General features: G+C 42.2%; 2 protein-coding genes and 2 non-coding genes across 5 annotated transcripts; 1 reads left to right on the top strand and 3 right to left on the bottom strand.

Moving 5' to 3' along the window:
• Positions 1-3,795: 3,795 nt before the first annotated feature.
• im:7152348 (uncharacterized protein LOC559250 homolog) lies at positions 3,796-6,061 on the bottom strand. Of its 2 annotated transcripts, none has more exons than XM_061078801.1 (4): positions 5,993-6,061; positions 4,774-5,156; positions 4,250-4,354; positions 3,796-4,155 (listed from the first exon to the last, which is right to left on the bottom strand). In XM_061078801.1, the coding sequence occupies exons 2-4, from the start codon at positions 5,118-5,120 to the stop codon at positions 4,110-4,112; spliced, it is 498 nt and encodes a 165-aa protein (XP_060934784.1). In that variant the 5' UTR covers positions 5,121-5,156; positions 5,993-6,061; the 3' UTR covers positions 3,796-4,109. The 2 variants fall into 2 exon arrangements, with proteins under 2 accessions (XP_060934784.1, XP_060934785.1); XM_061078802.1 differs by having other exon boundaries at positions 3,796-4,134.
• A 394-nt stretch (positions 6,062-6,455) lies between these two features.
• Positions 6,456-6,527, bottom strand: trnap-ugg (transfer RNA proline (anticodon UGG)). The gene has a single exon. It is a non-coding gene; the product is annotated as a tRNA-Pro (tRNA).
• Positions 6,528-8,676: 2,149 nt separating this feature from the next.
• Positions 8,677-8,748, bottom strand: trnap-cgg (transfer RNA proline (anticodon CGG)). The gene has a single exon. It is a non-coding gene; the product is annotated as a tRNA-Pro (tRNA).
• A 609-nt stretch (positions 8,749-9,357) lies between these two features.
• On the top strand, positions 9,358-15,934 carry cep63 (centrosomal protein 63). Its single transcript, XM_061078493.1, has 14 exons — positions 9,358-9,398; positions 9,505-9,682; positions 10,407-10,502; positions 10,623-10,739; positions 10,845-10,958; positions 11,057-11,227; positions 12,011-12,156; positions 12,573-12,716; positions 12,827-12,911; positions 13,005-13,202; positions 14,479-14,565; positions 14,718-14,914; positions 15,309-15,636; positions 15,729-15,934. The coding sequence occupies exons 1-14, from the start codon at positions 9,358-9,360 to the stop codon at positions 15,927-15,929; spliced, it is 2,103 nt and encodes a 700-aa protein (XP_060934476.1). The 3' UTR covers positions 15,930-15,934.
• The last annotated feature ends 8,221 nt before the right edge of the window (positions 15,935-24,155 follow it).

Below are 24,155 nucleotides of genomic sequence, written 5' to 3'. Positions count from 1 at the left end.
GGCAGAGAAGCCGAGGCGTCGCCTTGTGTCACAGAGGAACAGGAAGTCCTCTGCGTGCTGATCTGTAGACTTAAATCAGGTTCTGTGATCAGACCTTTAACATTGTAAACCAGTTATAGTCCTGTCAACAACAAAAAAAGACTAATTTGCACATGTAGCTCATTCAGGTTCATTTGAAGTTTGTAAATGTACAGTCACTTAATTTAAAAGACCTGACTGATTGTCATAGAAACTGTATGACAATCAGTCAGACTGATGACGATTTCTTTGCTGCTTGAGTTGTAACTGACTACTGATCCCTTGTTGGCATTATGCAATGTTGTTGTTTTCTTTTTTGATTATTACCAGAGCCTGGTATCGTAACGTACTGGTGGTGACGTCAGCCGGCGTTGAGAACACTACTTTGACCCGTCTTTGAAGTGAGATCTTACTGCACTTTTTCACAACATGTTTTAGAACTAGAGTGAAAAAAAAATCTTTATCTCCAGAACATTTGAGGTGCTGTGTGTTAGAGTAGAGTAAATCAGTTGTGAATTGTTCACACATGTTCATTAAAGGGGAGCACTGTTTTTTTCTCTAACCCTCATAATGAGCCAAATATTAATGATAATAATAATAAGAGGCTGGGATTTCAAGGCAGACCATGACTGGAACACACTGCTGGGGGAGGCATGGAATGATCAAAGGTTGCATTTCAATCAGGAGAGACTTCATTTGAAGAATGAACAAAACGTATTGCCGTGCACATTAAGAAATGAAAGTGATGTGATATAAATGAGTCTATTTGGCCCCTTGTGATGTCATCAAGGTTAAAAGGGGTCGTGGTTGCATACTATAGGGAACCCACCCCCCAGGTTGTAGACACTGGTGGCGGTTAATGAGATGAGTGGTGATGACGATATGGAGACAAGAGGTGATTCAGAATCACTAGAATGACAGAGAACAGATTAAAAGGTTGACATCAACAAACTGATTTGGCTGATTGAGGTCATGGCTATATCTGATTGGATGACTGTAACACCGGTCAGCCAATGAGAAGAGGCAGGGAGAGTGAACGAGAACTGTGAACGAATGAGACTCAGAGAAAGTCTTCTTCACTGAGGTTCACTTCCAGTTTAAATCCCTCAACATGAGAAAAGTCTAATAATGTGTGAACCCTTTGTGTTGCTGCCTATTTATTTTATTGCACCAGGAATGTACGGCTCTCATGAGTGACCACACAGCCTTGTGAGGAGAGCACTCTCTCAGAAACCACTCCATGGGTATTTATTTTCAATGTGGACAAATTGATTGATCCGTAGCTGTAGACGTTTGTATGTATGCTTCACCGCCAGAGTACAGCTTGTTTCCTGAAGGCCCATTTTAACATTCCCTTTCAAAATGGACCAAGTGATGTGTGGGAGGGGTTGGGGGGGAATGGAGGCCATGGCCATTCCCTGAGGGTGTGTATGTTCTGTCACAGTCCAGAGACGACGCTCCACTCACTGTACAGAGAACTAGCATGACTCTTCCAAACGATTAATAAAGATGTCTGATTACCAAAGTCCTGCATCAGGCTTTTCTTTCTTCTAACTGTCTTCTACCCCTCAAGTACAACTACGAGTAATTAATTGTCATGAATTAAAGTAATTTGCAGTCTGATGTTTATGTTGGTTAATAACAATGACACACCAACTGTGTCCAACAGGTATTGAACATGTATTTATACATGTTGTAGCATGCATGGCTTCTAGTTTGACTCACCAAGTTTCTGTTGATGACGGTTACCGGCTGTATTGACCAATCCTGGGTTAACCCACATATGGAGGAGTGACATCTCTTGCACTTCTCTCCGTCCTGTGACAGATGCAAGATTTGGACATAAGGGAACTGGAGTCTCTAATTGTAACCTGGAAACTGGTTGTGGTCAAAACCTCCATGTTTTCGTCTGAGTAACAGACGTCAGAGTGGATCTAATCTCTGTCATCCAGCATTTTGCTAGGAATAAAAACAATTACATTTTCAAATCTGTTCAACTGTTTCTTTAGTTCACAATTTAAAAATATATTTTCCTTAAAATGAACCATCAGGAGGTGAACGCTGGGACTTCTCAGTTAGAGTTTGTTTTCACTATGTTGCACTTTTAGTCTTCAGACTGCCTGTTTTGTAAGAACCCACAAGTACTTCAAGTATTTATATTTTCCTCCAGACACTCAGTCAGAGTATTACACCAACTCTAAAAGGAATGTACAGCTTGTTGTAATGGGCAGTGCTGAGTAAACAGTTGCACCAATGTTTTGATGCTGACATTAAATAAGTTTGTGTCTCAGTCTAATAACTGCCTCATTAGTCACCATGGGCAGTCTGCAGTGGGGGAATGTAACTAAGGACAGTTATTCAAGAAAAATACTTGATATACAATCCTGGAATAATTGTACTTGAGTGTGAGTATTCCTATTTGATGCTACTTGATTCTTCTCCCTCACTTCATTCCTAAGGGAAACTCTATTTTTTCAACTCTAGAATCAAGTAGCATTATATAGGAATACTCAATCAAGTACATGTATCTCAAAGCTGTACTTAAAGTGTATTACTTGAGTAAATGTACTTAGTTATATGTCACCACTGCAGGCTGCTCTGGTGACTAACTAGGCAGTTAATAGACTGATCACAAACATATTGACCACAAATTTTATTTAATGGCAGCAGGATTTTCTGAAGTCTCCATCAACACAAAAGAGCACGTCAGTCTGCTCAGTAACATTTTCCTTTTTGAGTGTCATCGTATTTGTTGTTGAGTATTTTAGATTTTCTAATTGTACTTGCTTTAATGATCTAAACATGTCCTCTACCAACGGCAACTGCAACCGGGAGTTGTTTCCTGTTCTGTTCCGCCCAGATCCCAGAGATCAACACCACCACGACAACATGAGGAGTCAGTAAAAACATTGCGAAACTGAAACTGGTCCTGTGACATCCTGAGTCCCCAGCCCTGTTTCTGTTTGTATGCTCCCTGCTGGCGTTCAGACGGCAGCTGCTGCCAAACGCTGCCGCTGCTGCTAATGGTGCCAGATCATTTAGAGGCTGGACTCAGCTCCATGCTCAGTCACTGGGATAAAACAGGGGAGTACACAGAGAGCACTGAAAGGCAAAGTAAGACTCTGTGAATCTGACAGTTAAAACCGCCTGTTGAGACTAGTTCTCCACCAAACCAGCCTGACAGCTAACGGACTTCTCTCTCCTGCCACAGGCAAATAACAATGACCTGAATATGACTGAGACGCTCGACACAATGAGACTTAATACTGACCTTACACTGAGATTTTAATCTGCTCCTCACACATGGCGACTAACCCTCTTTTTCACATACGGTGCCACATGCAATTAAAGGCATGAAAGTGATCCAGTTTTCAAACATCTACGAACGTGGAAAACCTGCCAGATGCTCGATGAATGCAGATTATAATCCACTTTCATGCTTCACTGATTCTTTTGTGACACGTTTTTCTGTTGTGTATCGGCCCTGCAAAAATTAATCGTCACATTAATCTATTCGCAAATCTACAACTGGCGTCCCTTATTTTGACTCATTTAAATTGGTAATGTGTCATAAATGATGTACAGTCTAAAGTGGTAAAGTGTTGTGTCTCTGCTTTGAGCTCATGATTCTTTTAAATCATCTCCCAGAGACACGTGGGACCATCTGCATTAATTAGTAAATAAGAATGCTGATAAAAAGTGTTCTTTCAAAAAATAGTTTTATTAAATACTTTTGCTACTTGCTATCATAAATAAAAGAAAATGATGAGTTATGCTCCGATGTAAAAGGGAACGTCCTCAGGAGACCATCTGCTGTGACGAGGGGTCTCAGGGGTCTCGGGGTGTCAGCCCCTCGGGGACAGCTGAACCAAATCCCACAGCTCCAGCTGGGAGAATCAAGCCTAGAATAAATAATGCGGAGACAGGGGCGCCTTTGGCTGAGGACAAAACAACGTGTTGACAGGAACACAAATGGATCCTGTTCCTCATGGCCACAACTTTCCTTCCACTGACGAGGCTGAGTCAGGTCTTCAAGTTGCATTTGATATCGTGAGAATGTGTAGGGTCACTCTCGATCCAGCTCTTCTTCTTTAAAGTGTCTCTTCAGTGGACAGTCTGCGCCAGGATTTAATTTCCCTTTTAAGAAAAAAGAGAAACAGAAATACATCAGCCCACAGTTGGAGACGATGCCTTTGCCATCGCAGCCATTTCGCACCAAGTTGTTACTTACACGTTGCTGCTGGGCACGATCCTCTCTCTGTGCTGCTTCATCAAACTGAACTTTTTGAAGAATGCCGGTAATTTCAGCTTTGCTCTCGTGCTGCTTGAGGAAACGCTGGAAAGTAAGAGTTTGTGTGTCAGGATGAATGTGGCACTGCCGAGCTGAGGTGCTAATGAGAAGCTTTGTGGACAAATGCACTGATTCACGTGGATGTGTGAATGACTCGGTATGAGTGGAATTGTTTTCTTTTTGAAATCGGGCTAAAGATTCTTCAAATTCAACACTGATTTTAAAGATATATGGTCACAACACGGTCGCATTACTCTTCTCTCTACAGTGAAGCTAATAATAAGAAAGTAATAGGAAACAAGCGGGAGGTCAAAGGTCACACATTCTCTGTTTGTTGTCTCTGCTCATGTGCGAAATAGTAACAGGAGAATAGTAACAAAATAACGAGGGAAACAGAACCAATGATATCAAAACCTGTGTGTGTGTGTGTGTGTGTGTGTGTGTGTGTTTACAGTCATACCCACCATTCTGCTTGTAACGAGGGTTCTTGTTTGGCCTCTATCCGCTCCCCCTCAGCTTCCTGCCTCAGGCCGTCCTCTTCCTCCTCCACTTCCTCCTCCACCTCCTCTATCTGCTCCCACAGCCTGCTGTTGACCCACAGAGCTTCCTGCAGGCTGAGGCCGCGGCCGATGCAGGTCACCCGGCGACACAGAGGGCAGGCCACGGTGAGCAGGCCGCTCCTGGTCTGCGACATGGTCTCCAGGCACAGCTCGCAGAAGGTGTGCCTGCAGTGGAGCACCCGGGGGACCCGGTCTGCCCGCGAGTACGCCGAGAGGCACACGCTGCACTCGCCGTCCTCACACAGAACCATGGTCGAGCTGCACGGGTGGACCAGAGGGGGAAGAGGCTGAAGAAAAAAAAATCCTGATGAGACCTCCAGTGTTTGGAAACACACTGTGATGATGATGATGATGATGATGATGATGATGATGATGATGATGATGGTGATGGTGATGATGATGATGATGATGATGATGATGATGATGATGATGATGATGATGATGATGATGATGATGATGATGATGATGATGATGATGATGATGATGATGATGATGAGGAGGAGGATTCACAGGTTTCTTCCCACTGTTAAATTACAATGTGGTTGAAATTAGATTCACATGTGCCGTTGGATCAAGTACTTTCACACTAGTAACATTTGAAACAGACTTTTCTTTTTAATGTAGTTAATTTTTTCTTTTTTTTAATTGGAACTAACAATAGAAGAATACAACTTCAAAAGTCGTTTACTGTCATTCACAAACTCTACACCAGAAAACAAATGTTGTTGCATTTCCCACAGTGCAGCGGGTGGAGATAAATACTAAAACGTAACATTAATAGGTAGAAAATAGAACAATTGCTCACACAACACTGTTAATCTATTGCACACGAGGACACTGAGTTTATTGACGTATTGCAACGAGGTTGATTGCAGAAAACATGTATAAACATATTTATTTAGAATAAAAAATGAGGTGAAATTTTGAGTAGAGACAAAACTGAACTGGAAAGTTCAAAAACCTAAAAATGAATAAACGAGTCCCCAGAGTTAACCATCATCCATTATTACCACACAAGGTTTAATCATTTGAATACAGTGAAATACAAGACAAACCAGAAACTCTCATTAATACACATGATGATAGAAGCTTGGATAGTTTTTATGAATAGAAGTGTACTTACAGTTTAGACTTGGTCCTCAGACAGTGTTAGAGACCTCTCCTTCCCGCTGAGCTGTTCACTGTGGTGAAGGCAGAGGAACCGGCTCATCTGTCGCCTGCTGGGAGGGTCTGACTGTGTTTGGGGGCGGAACAGAGCGTGTTTGTGTGTGTGTGTGTGTGTGTGTGTATGTGTGTGTGTGTGTGTGTGTGTGTGTGTGATTGTGTGTGTGATGCCCCAAACCCCCATGACACAACAGCTGTGGAGGCAGCCTCTCTCTCTTTGTTCAGTGTGTTCACTGGCAGGTGGGGGGACGAAGGGAGGATGAAGACAAACAGTGATGATGCAGCCAGTGAACTCTTCTTATTCAAAATGTAAACCAAAGGAAGAGCATTATTATTATCATTTTATAATGTATACTAAAACGTGTCTTATACGTAGCAATAGGTATAAATAATGGACGATTAAGTTCAACAAGAAAAAGAGAGGGCTCGTCCGGGATTTGAACCCGGGACCTCTCGCACCCAAAGCGAGAATCATACCCCTAGACCAACGAGCCATGCTGGTACCATGTTCTATTAGTAAAATATACTTACTCAAGTTTAAATTACTTCCTCCTGGTTTCTATTCCTGGTTACTTTGTTTGGTGGAAGACTCCACACCGAGTATCTTCTAGATTCCAGAGACAGTTAACTAGTACCTGTTTAAGACTGCAGCTGCTGTTAGCTGATGCTAACCGACAGAATCATAGTGACGCATTTTATTCCGTTTAATGTGTAACACGTCAACACATCGCCGGGTATGGAGGACCATACTACATACATACATACATACATACATACATACATACATACATACATACATACATACATACATACATACATACATACATACATACATACATACATACATACATACATACATACATACATACATACATACATACATACATACATACATACATACATACATACATACATACATACATACATACATACATACATACATACATACATACATACATACATACATACATACATACATACATACATACATACATACATACATACATACATAAAACATACATGCTTAAGTATAAATAAATGTAGAAATAAATACAGAAATAAATAAAAAAGGAAATTAATTAATTAATGCAGAAATAAATACATAAATACGTTAATAACAACAGAAATGTCTAAATAAATGTCCTTCCAGCGCCTGGTGAGATAAGACCGACCTGCGCCGTGTTCACACCGGACAGCGCTAATAATATCACCCATTGACCCAGTAGTATCAAAGCATATAGTCACTTGTTGCTCCAACATTAACTGCAACAGCGTCCCAACATGTGTCCTTTTAGATGTCTTTATACATCATGTGCCGAGGATCATACAGCTCACTATACTTCTCCACTTATTTTTAATTTAATGTCATCCATCTTCAAGAACTTCTCCGCTGTTTGCCGGTGTGTCTGTAGTGGATGGGCAGAGGGGGGCATTTAATAATGTGATTGGTAAATTAAAACTCCAGGACAACAGAAGGGGAATACAAACTATGGGATGCATACTTTATCATTTATATCATATAAAATATGTCATCAATATCATTTAAAATCATTTTCAGTGTGTTTCCTGGAGCGATACGCTCGCGTCAAGCGCAAAAAAAAATAGACTCAACGCCAAAACGATCACAGCACGACGCAAGGCAGCCTTGGCGCAGCGCGGCGCTTCAGCCTCCGGTGGGACCGGCACAGAGGTGGCAGTGGATGCGAGCCGGACATCCAGCTGGCCCGCCGCATCTTGCGGAGAGAGAGTTTAAACTGCTGCTGCTCCACTGACTATAACAACGCCGCAATCCTACACTTAAAAAATGCAATACAATGTGGAAGTATTCCAAGTATTCAGAATACGTTAATCAGATTAGTTAATGTAATGGAATACGTTACAGATTACATTTTTGGGCATGTATTCTGTATTCTGTAACGAAATACGTTTTGAAAAGTATCCTTCCCAACACTGCATATGGACAATTAAATGTTGAAATGTATAAATGTTGAAATAAATAAATGTGGAAATAGATAAATAAATACATATGGACATAAATAGATAAGTAAATTAATCAGTGTGTTAAACTTATTCCCACATTTATTCCAACTTTTATTTATTTCAACATTTATATATTTCAACATTTAATTGTCCATATGTAAATGAGGTAGGCGGTCCAAAACTCAGTCTTGAGCAGGATTGGTCAACTGAGCTATACACACACACTCACACACAGGCCCCGGGGCTCCGCCCCTCACAGCGCAACACACTCGCTGAGAGACAGAAGCACTGACTTGAGCTCGTCACCGTGAAGCAGCCGCTGAGTGACTTTGTAAAACAGTGGAAACAGTGAAAACACAGAGTTTCTCTGGTCACATCTGCTCAGAGATCAGCTGCTTCATGGGCAGAAGAAGCTGCAGCTGGTTTGTACCGAGCTGGAGTTTCCCTAGAAAAATCATCCCTACACCTTTAATGTGTGCAGTGAGACGACATTTATGGCAGAAGAACTGAGAAGAGTAAGACGTATAATGATAATATACGCGCATTCATTGTAATACTGCACACATACTACGAAAATAAGCAGCAGAAGAGGCAGTATGACATCACAGATCCAGCTCGGACCGGATACTGGCGCTGTTCATTCACTGAAAATTCAAAAATAATGGGCTCGTCCGGGATTTGAACCCGGGACCTCTCGCACCCGAAGCGAGAATCATACCCCTAGACCAACGAGCCACGTGTGCAATTCAGCCAAGACAACTACCTATTAATAGCAAGTATAACGGCCTAATACTGTCAGGATGTTATACAAAATGCACTATTAGCAAAGTATGGATCCATAAGGAACGCGAGGGAAACAGCTGTTATGGAGACACGCTTCAGAAACAAATACGTAACCTTCGACCCATTGTGTGACTTTAGGACGTGGACAGGGGTTAATTGTGCACTTTGACTTGAATACTCGATGTTAACATTTTACAGAGAGAACATCTGGAACTGCAGCACAGAGAACATCTGCAGCAGGCCGGCGTGTCGCACGACGTGCTGACGTCGCATACTGGAGGTGGAGTTACCGCCTTACACCGGGAAATCCATTCAAGTGGGTCAGTTGACGATGTAAACAAAAGTAGCGTACATGCTGAAACTGGTTCGTTTGAGCTTTTAGTATTGGCTAGCTATGTTAATGACACATAATCCATGTGTCTGCTACACGTGACTGAACCGAGCAGTGGGTCTGTGGACAGTCAGCAGTGTCGGAGCTGCCTCACAGGTTGCTAGGTTAGTCAGTTTAGCTGTTAGCTAGCTTCAGAGTCCCTACACCACTGTGAGGGAGTTACTAACAAGATGGAGGCTAACTTGGGATCCCTGCAAAATCCACATCTAAGGTAACGTGAACTGTGTAGAGCCTCATTCACTTGATTCAACTCTCTTAACTTTCCAGTTGATCCAACAAACACAACATATTTCTGATGTTTTGTTTTTGTATTGCAGCTCTGTCCTGTCGTCGTGTGAGCCAGAGCTGCAGGAGCTGATGCGACAGATTGACATCATGATCAACCAGCAGAGGAAGGGCTGGGAGGCTGAGATCCAGACCATGAGGCTCCGGCTGAAGGGAGGAGAGGACGAGCTGCTGACTTCCAGGAACCTTATAAAACGGAGGGATTTGGAGGTGAAGTACAAGATCCTTACTACAGTCACTTAACTGATGCTACTCAGTTTGGTCTGTCAGTTAATGTGGATTTTCACACCAATGCTGATGAGTGTAGATCACTGATGCACTCTTATTCTGAACTGGGGGTTAACAGTTTCATTAGTTGTGCAAATATGTAGAAGGAGTCACTTGAACTGTTACGTGACATGTTTGTTTCTAAATAAAGTTATTATAGGAAAGGGACATTTCTAAATTATTTTTTGTTTTGCCTTTTCTCCTACACACAAAAGGTAAATTTATGATCAATATGACATTGAGAGTATTTTCTTATTGTTCTTAAATTCAGCCCCTGAGAACCAGTCGTCCTCTTATTTAAGATCTTAAAACGCACCTATTTCTTTCTTTCTCCACTCATCGTTATTTGTGTTAAATAAAGATATTCTTGGAATACGATTAAAATGCCCCAAAAACTGAAATCTGAAATTTGTCTCAGTGACCAAATTCAAGTCTAAAGAAAACTCTTGAGAATCCAGTGGGCACAGTAGAAGAACTCCTGGTCCGGATCATATATTTGAACTTGTAGGGCTTATTTCTCTTAACCGGGGTTCAGGAGAAACAGATCACAATTCAGTAATCTTCAAACGAGAAGATTTATTTCTCCGGCAGCATAATTTTCCTCTGTGTTTGTTAATGTTTTATCCATATTTCTATGATATCATCTCCTTCTGCACTCTGATCACAGATCGGACTGCTCCACAAGCAGCTAGAAGATGTCCAGACTGATCGACAAGAGTTAGATGCCAAGTACGAACAACAACTACAGAATGTTCGGGAAGAGGTGAGACAACTTAATTTATAAGATACACAATGAACAATTAATCTAAGCTTTCATGATGTCAAATAGTCTGGTAATAATCCTCCCTCCTTAGTTTGCATTATGAACTTTCTTTACCTGCAGTTGGATAAATTAAAGCGAAGTTACCACAAGCTCCAGCGCAAACATGTAAAGGAAACCAGTGGAGGAGTGAAGGAGAAGAACCTTTCAGAGGTGAACCAACTGCATAACAAGATTGAGGTACAACTGTTCCCTTTACAGCTTTTCTTGACATAATCTCATCTACAAATTGCCTTTTACTGCCATCTACTGGTTGTGCTTAATTATCCCTGCCTCTCCCTGCAGGAATATCGTCAGCGGGCTGCAGAGTGGGAACAGCAACACGTCCAATCCCAGAAACAGCTGACGGCACTGGAGGCCCAGAATCGGAGCCTGACTGATGAGCTCACGCATGTGAAGGTAAAAGCAGAACATTAACTTCAACATGTGATGTCAAGTCAGACGATTTGATGCCGAGGCAAAATGGAGTCAGGTTATTTTACCACGTTCATTTCCAGACTCAGTGGGCATCATGGCAGACAGAGAAAGAGCACAGGGAGTGTGTGGAGGTGAAGAATCTGAGGACTCAGCTGGAGAAGACTCAGAGCAGCCTGCACTCACAGGAGCTTGAACTGGAGAGACTCCGGCCACTCGAGCTGTGGCTGGGACAGAACCAGAGAGAGCAGCAGGTCAGCACAATGATAGGAACATGTACAAGCAGCGGCAGGTTAGGGGGGGTGATGACCCGGCTCTTTCCATGTCATATAAAGAAAAAAAGAATTAAACAAGGAATTCAGTGAGCTATTTAAAGCAATTCCCTGGTAAACAGGGTCAGGCTTTTCTGTGAACTTTTCACTTTGTAGAACATTGGATGCATCAGTTCATCTTGGTCCTAAAAGAACATTTCAGGATGCTGCTTCAAAACATAACATAAACAGAAATAATGTTTGATGTAATTAAATCTTCAGCTGTTCATGTGAATATTGCACAGCCCAGACTACAGCTGAAACCTCCTAACCTTTATCACAGTTTGAGCCGATGATTATTAACTGGCTGCAACTTATGATTATTAGCTACAATTAATTATTTGGGTCACAAAATGTAGCTGTGTATTATATCACAGTATATTTATAGGAAATGTGGAAAAAATAATTTCTTTCACAATCTTAGTTTCCTTAAACCCAAACTTACATCTTCAAAATACATATTTTTCTAACCAGCAGTCTAATATTAATAAATATTAATTTTACTTTCCCATGAGAAAAAGAAAAACAGCAAATCTTCCTATTTGAAAAGTTGGAGCCAGAGATGTCTTTTATGCATGGACATGTAAATTGTCCTTATAGTTGCCTATTAAATGTTAGTCATATAATTAGCTAACAATTGCAGCTCTGGTCTATTGATAATTGAACAATCAACAGAAGGTGCTGTAATATCATTGTATCAGCTAATGGTTCTCCGATGTTCTGCAGGGGTTTTCAGGGGAACGGGAGCAGCTTCATGCCCAGCTGGACTCCCAGGATGCATCTGTGCAAAGAGCCAGTTTTGAACAGCAAAGGCTTCGTAATGAAGCTGCCAGACTCAACCAACAGCTGCAAGCTAAAGATCAAGTAATTTGGTGGGTGAATCTCTGTCTGTCGATAATGTGTGTTCACTCTGTCACGATGCAGTACGACAGAAGTTACACAAGAGGGCGTTCTGTACCGTTGCTGTGTGGATGATGCACTGTGGAGTAGCTGCATTCGTTTTAGAGTAGTCTACGAGAAAGTTACAAACAGGTGGAATCAAGTTGTGAGTGTTTCCTGGATGTTCTTGGTCTGAACTGAACTGGACAATCATGAATCTGGAAGGATGGCACAGAACCTATGCACTTTTCTCTTGTAGTCGCCTTGGTTAGTGGTGGAGGCAAAAGGAGTCAAAGGTTAGAGGAGGCTAAAGGACCAAGCAACATGGGGGGGGTGGTTGTCTAGCTGTAGAATAAATGATAGAGGGTGCTAGCTGTTAATTGTGCCGTGGATGTTGTTGTGTGAACAGCTCTCTGGAGGACTGCTTAACAGCTCAGGGCTGTGCCAGTGTGGAAACCCTCAGACGAGATCTGGAGAGGACTGCAACCAAACTGCACTGTGCTCAGGCCTGTGAGGTTCATCTCAAGACTGAACTGGCCTGTCTCAAAGAGAGGTGGACACTGGAGTCTTTATACATCTATCATATTTTTAGTAGTATTATTACTGAGATAGAAAATGATATTATATAAACATTCTGTGTTTTCCCCTGCATGACCTCCTCAGACTGGATAAAGCAAATCGACTGAGAGAACAAGACCTGAGAAGCATAAAAGCAGAACATGACTCTTCTGTTACTGAGCTGAAAAAGGTGAGAAAACTTCTCTCACTCACTCACACACTGTGTTCTCTGCATCTTACCTTTACCCCCCCACCCCCCTTTACTTATCATTTCATTCTGCAGCTGAGAGAGGAGCTTCAGACGACCAAGCAGACTCACAGTGGTGAGTTGGACGGGATGAGGAAGGAGGTGTCGAAGCTGACCGGCGAGCTGCACCAGCGCCACCTCACCATCACCTCACTGAGCGGCTCCGCGGCCGACATCCAGCAGCAGCTGTGTGGCGAGGTGAAGCGAGCACAGCAGAAGGCAGCTGAGCTCAGAGTGAGTTAGTATAAACAGATTATTATATAGAGATATTTGTAATGGTTTAATGATGAATTATAGAATCACGTTCTATCACACACAGGAATGGCTGTGACCTTTATGTTTATTAGCCATTTTTGTACGTACAGATTTATTTTGTATTATACATTTCGCTGTTATGTTATTAAAGAAAAAGAGCCACAATGCTCATGCAATATTTGCCACTTGGTGCAACGAGAGGGAAGTGAGACGTTAGTTGAAAAGTAATGATATTAATAAAAGAGAGTATCCTCAGTACCAAAGTCCGTTTAATCACATGTTCTCAGCAAACCACAGACATACACTGACCCTACGTATTGTACATGCACTTTTTTTAACTTCTTTTTATTTCCTTTTATCAAGTGCAGTCATACAGTACATCACATCCAATCATTTTTAACATGAAATTAGGTGCCACGGGTACAAGTCTTAGGCTAGTGGGGTTAAATGTCCATGGATGTCTTGGGCCCAAGCCATCAGGATCCAGGCATATCAGCATTGAATCACACATTAACATTGTCCACAAACACAGTACATCACACATGACATTACATTAAGACAGTATTCCGAAAGAGAAAGAGGATGGCCTGCAAATGTCCATTGCTTAAAAGGAAAAACAAAGAGAAAAGAAAAGAAATATATCTATATATTCTGCTTATCACATCAAATGGAAGAGTAGAGCAATGGGGGACCAGTTGTTTATGAATTCCTCTGTTTTCAGTTGTAGTAGAGCAGTCAAGTGTTCCATCCTGTACATATCTTGAATTATATAATAGTTTTAATTTCTAAGTTTGACAGTAGGAGCAAACATGATTTTTATTTATATCTGCTTCTGAAGGCAAATAATGTACTTTTATCATTATCATAAACATGGACCCTGTATTATAGATGTATACAAATACTTTACATTTATTTGACTTAAATAATAGTGTGTTCTTTAGCTTTCCACAAAATTAAAAATTACTTAACATGGTTTGATTATTTAATTAATTCAATATGTTGAGATGGTGGATGACACAAGATAAATTCTACCGTTTGTGTACGTGACCTGGAGGCTTTAAAAAGAGTTCCGGTACTTTTTAACCAGGGCCCTATGTGAATGTGGGTGTTTTGCTGAATTGTACTTACAAAAATTGAATTCCTGTGAATAGCTTTGTATTTTTGTTCGTCTTAAATGTGTTGAGTAAATCTGTATCATCTGCTCATGGTGTCACTAAAACATGTATTGTGTATTTCTTGTTTCTGATTTTCCCAGATGACTCAGACACAGCTGGAGACTTTACAAACTGAGAACCATCATCTAAAGGATCTGCTGCACAGACTGGATTCTCAGTCACCAAAGGTTTTTCTGCTTTGAAATAGTTGTTAACACAGTCATTGCATGGCTTTTACAGACAGCATCAGACAGAATGGTTCTCTTAATTTGGCTTCAGTGCTTGTGTCTAAAAAATGTGACTCACCTCTCTCTCTCTCTGTCTCTCTCTCTCCCCTCAGAGGGGGGACTCCATGCTTGCATCACTGAAGGAGAGTTACCGTTCCTCGCTGAGCAGCCTGGAGCAAGAGAATCAGAAGCTCAGGCAGGCACTCAGTGAGATGGGAGCCCAAGTCGGGGGGATGTCCATCAAGGACAATTCTGAAAGTCCCCTGCTCAGCCATGTTGTAACCGGCAGAACATGGCCCGCTCAGGACAAGTAGGTGTCTGATACCTCTTCTAAATCAATATTAGTTTAGGGTACGAATTGTTTTTTTTAAATGTAGGTAAACCCGCTAAAAAGGGCAATTATCTCCTTTCCCATTGCCAGTACAGAATCTCGCCTCTCTGTTTTTACCTGGTGCATCATGTTCAACATCACAAATTAATTGACAGCTGGAGACTCTCTCGCTGCTCTGTCTTGCCAAATTAGCGCATTCACCTGGGTGTCAATCTGCCCTTCGGAGCCCCAGCCGATTAAAACCCACATCTACTGCAGAGCCTTTTGAACCAGGAGTGAATGTTTTTTTGTATCCATTCCCAAAAGGCCACAGACACAGACACACAGGCACCACAGGTCAACAAACTGATGTACCTGCTTGTGTTATCTGTAGGAATGAAGATACCAGACATCACAAACACCAGGAGGAGGCTAAGCCGCAGGAGAACCCCACTCGCCATGAAGGAAAGATCCAGAGGCTCTTTGGAGAGCTGCACACGCTTTCGAAGCCACACACAGACCAGCCCTGCAGCCAGGCCCAAGACGATAGGCCTCAGTCATCAGCTTCTTCTTCTTCCTCCTCCAGCAACAGCAGATTGATCAGGATAAACGCTGTGCCAATGTCAAGTTCAAATGAATCTACTGAGCAACAGAGCTCCAGCTCCGAAGACTCGCTGAACCTTGTGTCCAGGCAGAAAGTCCCTCCTGCTACCTCTCCTCTGGTGAGACTCATTACAAGTCAATCTCTTAATCAACATTTACTGTGCTTCTTAGCAAACAATTCTATAGTCTCTCTGTTTTTGCTGCTTCCCAGGAACCTTCTTCAGCTTCACCTGCGGACAGCATGGTCAATCATTTCCTGGAAGAGGAAATGTTATTGACCAACGAGCTGTTCCAGAGACTGGACACCCACATCCAGGGGATGAGAGAGAACAACATTAGAACAGCCTCCAAGTACCTGCCCACTGGCTCAGAGCCTGACTCCCCCCACACATCTGTACAGAGTGATCAGTGAGTGACAAAACGGGCCTAGATGAACAGTCGTGAATCACTATTGTTGGGCGTTTTTATAAATATGTCGCACAGAATTAAACTCTAGAAAGATGTGTATTTTTTTTTACATGTATTTGTACATATAAATTCAGCATGGCAGCTTGAAGCAGTGACCACACTCAAGTGTTTTTTTAAGATGGTGGTGAGACCTGGATCACATAGACCCTGATCAGACCTTATTAACATCCACCCTGAGTCATCCAATCATGGGCAGACCTAAGTTGAGGTCTAAACACACCCAACGCAGAGTCCTGAGATCCAATCACCATTTGGAGGTGCTCTGGGACGCTTTGAAAACATCAAGGCGTCCTGGATCACATATGATGGACCAACAACTCAGCTGACGTCCCTAGACCCACTACTGTTTCACCCTTTTTTTTACTCTTCTCACTGTCCATTAACACTGACCAACACGTAATGACTGATTCTTAACTTTGATTGTTAACATTTTTCTTCATAACCACACGAGATTCATTCACTCAGCTCCTCCTGACTCCATTCACGCTCTCTCTTTATCTCTCTCTCGCTTGTGCCGACACAGACACATACACAGACAAACACACATATTTTTATTAGAGACATCTGTAAACTCAGATTAGGTAAAAACAACCCTTTTTTTTCAAGAACAACAATTATGCACATGAGTATATACATATAGAGCGAGGAAGTGAGATTTGATCACAAATGGTCCCAGGAGACGCATTCAGGACGTAATACCAGGTGTGAACACACAAATTTAACGTTGTCCTTTTGTGATCCGATCACTCCGGACAGTTGTAAATACCAGTTCTGAACGAGGCCAGCATTCCAAATGTCACATTTACTGCAATGTGTTTGTATTGTGTTGCTGATCAGCTCAGATTATCTAATTGTAATTTATTTATACTTTAACCAATCACACCACTTTATACAATCTGTTGAAACAGTCTTGACAGGAAAAGGAAACCTTCAAAACTTTAAAGTTTTGAGTGCTGGGACCATGTAAATATGAGCATTTGTTTCTATGAGTAACAATTAAATAATAACTTTCATCAAAATACTATTCTACTCAATTTATCAAATAGCTTAGTTTTGCTCAGTTTGTAATCCTGTGTAAAAGGACAAAGAAATGTTGAAAAGTAAAATAAGAAAGGAAAAACTGCACTAAATCAGATTTAGACTCAGGGTCTCTTTTTCACGCTTTTGTGGTCACTGACACAAACTGTGGGTCCTGATGGCTCTCGTTCAGATGTTTCTATGAATTGATCCAAATTGTTTGCCAGTTGATTCAGGAAACACACATCTGCACTGATTTATCTCATTTATCTGTAAACACACGTTATATGCCAGATGAGGCTGATCTCAAGATGTGTCATGTTATGTTGCATTTCATTCCAGCTTGTATGAGCACTGATGATTGAATTTTGCGGTTAGGGGGAAAAAAACGAGAATATGCCTGATATCTGTCTGGGGGATTAATACATGCTTCACATTCTTCTGGACTGTTTTTAATAGATTAGACTGGCCTAAAGAAGTGTCTGACCATTCCTGACGTCTTCTGCCATATTTGTGAGACTTCACATAGCTGACATTTGGCTGCTGAATTCCATCTGAGCCACTTGTCGGACTTCTGACATTAAGCTGCGTTCCTTTGCACTTTCTCCCCGTAGGAGACTGCGTATTCCAATTTTTCACTTTGCCTAAAATGCAGCGTTGGTATATGTTTTGCAAGAATATAGCTGTGAAGCCGAGGAGTGTCTGTCCTCCCTGCACGTCTGTCATAACTGGGAAAATACCACATATGCACATGTCTGTCCAGACTGCAGGGAGGGAGAGCAGGCAGCTCATACTGTAGCTCTCCTGATTTTCTTGTTTACTCATCTCCCCACCCCCCCACCCCCCTCCACCCGCACCAGCAGCCAGAGGCCCTGCAGCAAGTCTAATGCAGGAATGTGTGCACCATGCCAATGCTGTCATGAACCTTCCCCTGCGGCCTGCTTTGTCCTCATCACTAGACACTGTATGGAATGTTAATATCAACCATGTGGGGCGCTGAACCAGAGACACTGAAAGGCCTCGGGGGGGAATCATTATATTTTATTGCTTTTTTAACGAAGGACACACTGATAGAATGGAAATAAAGTGGAAAAACAGTTCTAAAAAAATGATGTGTTTTTCATTTTTGCCCTTATACTATTACAATAACAGAGCAGCAATAAGGTCCTGCTGCCTCCGTGTCCAGTGACTTCTCACTCAGGTATTTGGTAGCCTGCGCTACGTGCACTGTGAGCCCCAACAAACAGTGCGGAGGAATTTGGCGAAGCAGGCATTCCTGTGGCTCTGGAGGTGAAAACGTTTTTTTTATGTGGAGATTCCTTGAAGGGGCCTTGTAAAAGGGAGGAGGAGTGAGGCTGATTCAAACCCTGGGAGAGTTCGGACTCCCGTGTTTACATATTGCTTCACCGGTAAAATTGGCTTGAATCTAACGGACGATTGAGTTATTGCTGTATTGATTAGTGTAATGAATTTAATTGCCAGCATTAGCCTCTTTACTCGCATGACATTAAGTGCTAATGCATTTTTGGGCTTTGACTTTTTAAAGGAACATTTCATAATTTTACTATCACAGTTCCATAATATTTACTGACCTTAATATAATAAGTATAAATATTCTTTAAAAGGGTCAATATTGATGCAGCAAAGGCCAAGATATTCTGATAAAGCCTCTAGTATTGGTTAAGGCCTCCAAATCACTGCATCCTATATTTCCCATAATGCAACTCATCAGTGTCTTTCATTAGCCCATCCATATTAATTTATTTCTAAGGCTACACCAAAGTTTGTAATGCAGGCAGACTCGCTGCTAAGAACCATTCCCAGAGCAGAATCCATCATTCTTTTGGAGTCGTGTCAGTGTCCGGTTGTCTCTCTAAGCTCACGCCGTATTTTAAGAAACACAAGAACATGTTAAAATACACAAAATCTTTAAAAGTCTTTACAATTCTTAAAGATTTTACGTGAAAATAACAGTTTGACAAAGATTATCTACATTAGATTAGATTAGATTTCTTTATTTATCCACACAACGGGGAAATTCACTTGTTACAGCAAAAAAGAGAAAAACAGAATTTAAATAACAGTGCCGAAGCAACAATAAAAAAGAAAGATCAAAATATATACACTACTAAACTACACATAATGAGAGTAAAAATATACAGAAAACAAAAACAAAAAACAACCTGCAAAACAGACACTGTGCAAAAGCAGGTACTGGGGAGAAAGTGGAGTGATGTAAGTGTTATTGTAATGAAAACAAAAGTATTATAAGTAATATTGCAACAGTAGTGACCATGATACAGAAAAAATAATTAAAAAGTAAGTGACCATAATATAAATAATACTACAAGATAGTATAAAGGAAAATATAAATATTGCAATGTAACCATTATAAGTGACCATGATATAAATATAGATGTAAAGTGTTGAATATTATTGTGCATAGTAGTGATCTGAGTAAAAAAATAAAAAATAAATAAGAAAAATAAAAATACAAATACAGCTATGGTGAGAGGTTGAGTGGAGATAAATAATAGACAGGGACTACAACATTATCAGGTGGTGCTGGTGTTGTAGAGCCTGACTGCAGCCGGGATGAAGGACCTGCGGAACCTCTCCTTCTTACACCGTGGGTGTAACAGTCTGCTGCTGAAGGAGCTGCTCAGGGACCCCACATTGTCATGTAGGGGGTGAGAGGTGTTGCCCATGATGGACGCCAGCTTGGCTAACATCCTTCTGTCCCCCACTTCCTCAATGGAGTCCAGAGGACAGTCCAGGACAGAGCTCGCTCTTCTTATCAGTCTGTTGAGCCTGCTCCTGTCTCTGTCCGTGCTACCCCCCCTCCAGCAGACCACAGCGTAGAAGATTGCTGAAGCCACCACAGAGTCATAAAAAGTCCTGAGGAGAGCCCTGCACACTCCGAAGGACCTCAGCCTCCTCAGCAGGTGGAGGCGGCTCTGGCCCTTCTTATAGAGGGCATGTGAGTTATCAATGGCCTTCCTCCACAGGTTAAATTTTCTCATTCAGGTAAGGTGGTTTCATTCAACATTATAAAGGTAAACAAAGTTTGAATCCCTGTGTGTTATATGAAGGTGTCATCTGTAACTCAAATTCCACTTAACAAGTCATTTCCCTCAACCTCTGCCAAGCATGATATGTTCTTTCAGCTCTTTGTTTTGGCTTCAGCGCCTGCATCTTTCTGATCAGAGCGGAATCCTGCTGCAACAGTACACTGTGTTCAGAACAAAGCTCACTGCACTCTACATGCCTGGCACCAAACAGCATAGAGACTAACAGCAGCTTGCTGGTGGACACAGAGAGGAGCATTCTGCAGAAATGGAGGTTGCATGTGGAGAGCATAAACGGAACTAAAAGGACAGTTTGACTTTGTTGATTTAGCTCTTTGACTGTTGGGTGTGTAAATATGCAGGTGTTTGCTAACAAGTTTTCAAAATCAACTTTTGGAGGTGATAACGTGTCAGTGTTGAATTCACAGGTTGTTTCAAAACTGGCAAAGACAATGTATTAATGGAGGTTGAGATTGGTGAACTTATCAATAAGAGAATTGTGGAAAGAAACTCCAAAAGTAAGTGAGTAGTCAATATTTTTTTTTCTTAGTTAAAGGGACTCTTACCTTTGTTGCATTTGAGAATTACAGCACATTCGAATCATCCCGCCTTCCTCCAATGCCCCACCCCCTCGTTCCCATCCGCGGTGTTTTTTCTTTTGTTTTTCCCCCTGGGAGCGGCTGTTTCAGTACGCCTTGGACCACTTTGGTCTGCCATCGTCAGTCGCTACGGTCGATACGGTCGCTACTCGCTACTGTCTGCCGTGGAATCAAAACAAACCCTATAGTTGAGGACGCGCCTTGATGACGCGGGCCCGAATGCGCCACAAGAAGCAGACGGGCTTCCTGTCTGTTTCCATGCAGCAAACAGACAGGTCTGTCGGCCAATAAGGTCCTTCGGTCCGAAGAATTTTATTGGTTGAAGTTTTCACTAAATATTACGAGAGTGAAATAATTGTTTGCTTTAACTCCTGGTGGGTCTGTCTTGCATTTTAGAGTGTCATTACCTTATTAATACCAATTTAACCTTATCCACAAAAAGTGTAAAAATGCAACAAAGGTAAGAGTCCCTTTAACTGAAACCGAAGCTTTTAGGTCAGTGAAAGAGCAAATAACCAAAAATGACCCCAAGCACGTCCACAGTCCAGTTTTCACCCGTTTGTTTGTTTGTTTGTTTGCTTTAAACATAATTACACGAAAATAATCAAATAGATTTCAGCGAAAAATGAACCCATAATAATGTTTGTGTTTTCGGATCAGGGGGCAGATCAAGTAGATTGTCTTTACTTTCTTTAACAATAGAAGACGGGTAATTTTTCTCCATTTTTTTTAGAGAATATGTCGTTGATTTAGATAATCCCCAAAAATCTGTCAGCTTTAGGAAACTGATACCCATGAGTTTGAGAAGTTTGGTGCAGCTTGATTGGATTCAAGGAGATTGTTGTGCTTTGGTGGAGTCATGTCGTCAACTGAGTGCCATTCTAGATCTTTAGTGGAATGAAAGAGTCCATATAAAAAGTAGCTAGGTGCTTGTTTTGTGGTGCATTTCCCTTAAATAACATTCTCATCCAAGCGTGAACACTTTTATCGGCCAACATCATGTTGACACTAAGTAGTTGTGTGTGTTTTAGTTCCGATGTGTTGAGACACTTGAGTCTTTCATTGCTTCTCTTGTTTTTAACACATAGTAGCAGCAGGGGGAGCTGTTTGATGCTCTCCATGCTGTCACACTAAGGTCAAATGAAACATTTAATCTGTCAAATCAGATGCGTCTCTGTTAGTCAGTAATTCAGCACTAGGTCTGAGAGATGGCTTCCCTGCTCCTATCATCAAACAGGAATGCAGAGTGAACACCTTATGTCACAACGCAGACATTTTAATTCGCCCATGAAGCCAAGTATTCATCAAGCTCTGACCCCGACTGAACAAATATGTGAGTGCATCTTGCAAACTCTCATCATCTCAGTGGGAAAGTTGGTTCAGATTATCATCTGGAGGGGGGAGGGATGTCTGAGGTATTTGTTCCCACTTATCTCTCAGATCATAACTCGTCACGGGAATAAAGAATGAAGATGGATTGTTTGTGTAGAAACTTATCTCTGAACTGCTCAAACGAAGTGCAGGTTGGGAGGGATTTCTTCAAGCAGGCGGGTCAACTTGGGGGATGGGGGCGGAGTGTCTGTGATAACTGATTAAAATGATTTACCAGTGTTACAAAAGTGGTTCAAGACCCACAATTTGTTTTTGTGTGTGTGAACTATGTTGTCGTAGTGCTCCAAGGAATGCGAGTTGTGTCTCCAGATTCCCGTTGCTCCTCAGTGATGAACTTCTCCCGTCATAGGCTGTTGCACCTTGACCAACATGATGAACATGACATGAAGATTTGCTGAACTTCCTTAAGAAGATAAGAAATTTTTTTCCCGGAGGTGTTGCAGCCTGCGTACATTCTTGCTTGCACATTCCACCGTGGGGCCTCAGAGAACATGCCTGACGTGCTTCGCATGTGTCCATGTCCCACTTCCAGCGCCGTCCCTGTCCCTTATTATTCATTGGGAATGTTTCATTGTTCTGCGGGCGGGTGGGGTTGAGGGGAGTGGGTGCAGGATGCGGCCGTGAAGTCCAACTCCGGACATTCGCTGCAGGATACTTGGAATGCTGCGGAGGCAGAGGGGCGCAATCTTACCGTCCCGCTCGGTGCCAAGGGAGCAGGGCCATCGAGGCCAAGAGGAAGAGACTCATTCCTCTACAGCACAATGAGCTGTTTACATGCACGCCAGTGTGTCTGTTTGTGTACTGGAGCATGGAACTAGTGCTGGAAGAAAAGTGGAGATCTTTTACTCCGACTTGACACAATTAGTCTCAAGTCCCGATGCCAGTTTTCCCTTTCAGTTGTTCCAGAAGCTTTCAGACACATATAATAAGCTGCTTTCAGATATGCACTGATCTCTGGATAATCTACAAACATTCTCAAGAGGGGTCGTATGTGAGGAAGCAAATGTCCGAATGGGAGGCTCCGGATTTTCTCCGGAATTTCTTCAGGGCAGCCCCCTGGTCAAAACTCCAGAGAAGTTCCAAATGAGTTGATGTGAGAACACAGAAGGAGATCCTCCACAGGCTTCCCCGACAGTGAGTGGGTGTATTGATGACACTTCTAACATCCCAAATATCTTAAAGATCAAACGTTAACAACACTTGATCTTCTCTGCAGAATGAATATGTGACGCCTGCCTCCTGCCTGCTGCTCCGCCCCTCACCTGAACACAGGAGATTTCTGTGTTGTTGTAATGTCTTGCTGCTTTGTTCATGTGTGAAAGAAAAACTCAGGATGAAGTCCAGACCCAATTGGGTGGACATCCTCTGCAGTTCATACTCAATTTAAGGCCAATTTATGCTTGAGCGTATTTTGTAAAACGGATAGATAAGACCGCCCTATCCGTCGTGAAACGCCCTCTCCGAGTGCTTCGGACAGCTTTTCGTACAGGTCTGATTTTTCTAACTTCACCGTGTTGTGTCGGAGAGCCCGCGGACAGCTCTTGGCTGTGATTGGTCCGCGAACGACATCATTTCCGTACGACGTAATTTCTGTTCAACGTCATTTCCGGACCTGTAACTTCCTGATTCACAATAAATACATACACAACTACGATTCTACGATTAATGTGAGGTGTGTGTTAAGCCAGGGGAGTTGTCCGGCTGACGGTGGCTCGTTCGAGCACTGACGACATGTGTGCACGGTCACAGACGGTTAGAACGAGCTTTCAAAACGGCGCTAGCAGGCTAGGCTAGCGGGCTAGGCTAGCCACCATGCTAACTGCGGTGATAACAGTGCATAACCCCGCCGTCACGACTTTAATTCCACTTCTATCATGACACTGTTTCTATAATACCGCCAGGTTAGAAGCAAACACTGGGTAGTAGTTAGTGTCGGGAGTCCCTGCTGACTGTGTGTGGAAGCTGGGCTTGAAGCTAGCTGGGAGGGGAGCTAGCTAGCTACATGTAGCCTCAAGCAGATTCAAGCTGTGGAATCAGCAACACAGTTCGGAAACAAGACCGGAGAACCGCTGCGCTAAGAAACGATAACATCAG

This window comes from Limanda limanda, chromosome 9 (genome assembly GCF_963576545.1).
Source record: "Limanda limanda chromosome 9, fLimLim1.1, whole genome shotgun sequence".
NCBI classification, from domain to species: Eukaryota; Metazoa; Chordata; class Actinopteri; order Pleuronectiformes; family Pleuronectidae; genus Limanda; species Limanda limanda.
The sequence above is the reverse complement of the archived record's forward strand: the minus strand, read 5'-3'. Positions and strand labels throughout refer to the sequence as shown.

What these genes read in the sequence shown, in the direction of transcription:
- im:7152348 (XM_061078801.1), bottom strand. Translation starts at nt 5,120, where the DNA reads ATGGTTCTGTGTGAGGACGGCGAGTGCAGCGTGTGCCTCTCGGCGTAC. An exon ending in CCCTCGTTACAAGCAGAATG is followed by an intron (nt 4,355 to 4,773) that starts GTGGGTATGACT and finishes CTTACTTTCCAG; the next exon opens with CGTTTCCTCAAGCAGCACGA. An exon ending in ATCGTGCCCAGCAGCAACGT is followed by an intron (nt 4,156 to 4,249) that starts GTAAGTAACAAC and finishes TTTTCTTAAAAG; the next exon opens with GGAAATTAAATCCTGGCGCA.
- cep63 (XM_061078493.1), top strand. Translation starts at nt 9,358, where the DNA reads ATGGAGGCTAACTTGGGATCCCTGCAAAATCCACATCTAAG. An exon ending in TAAAACGGAGGGATTTGGAG is followed by an intron (nt 9,683 to 10,406) that starts GTGAAGTACAAG and finishes CTCTGATCACAG; the next exon opens with ATCGGACTGCTCCACAAGCA. An exon ending in TGGATTCTCAGTCACCAAAG is followed by an intron (nt 14,566 to 14,717) that starts GTTTTTCTGCTT and finishes CTCTCCCCTCAG; the next exon opens with AGGGGGGACTCCATGCTTGC.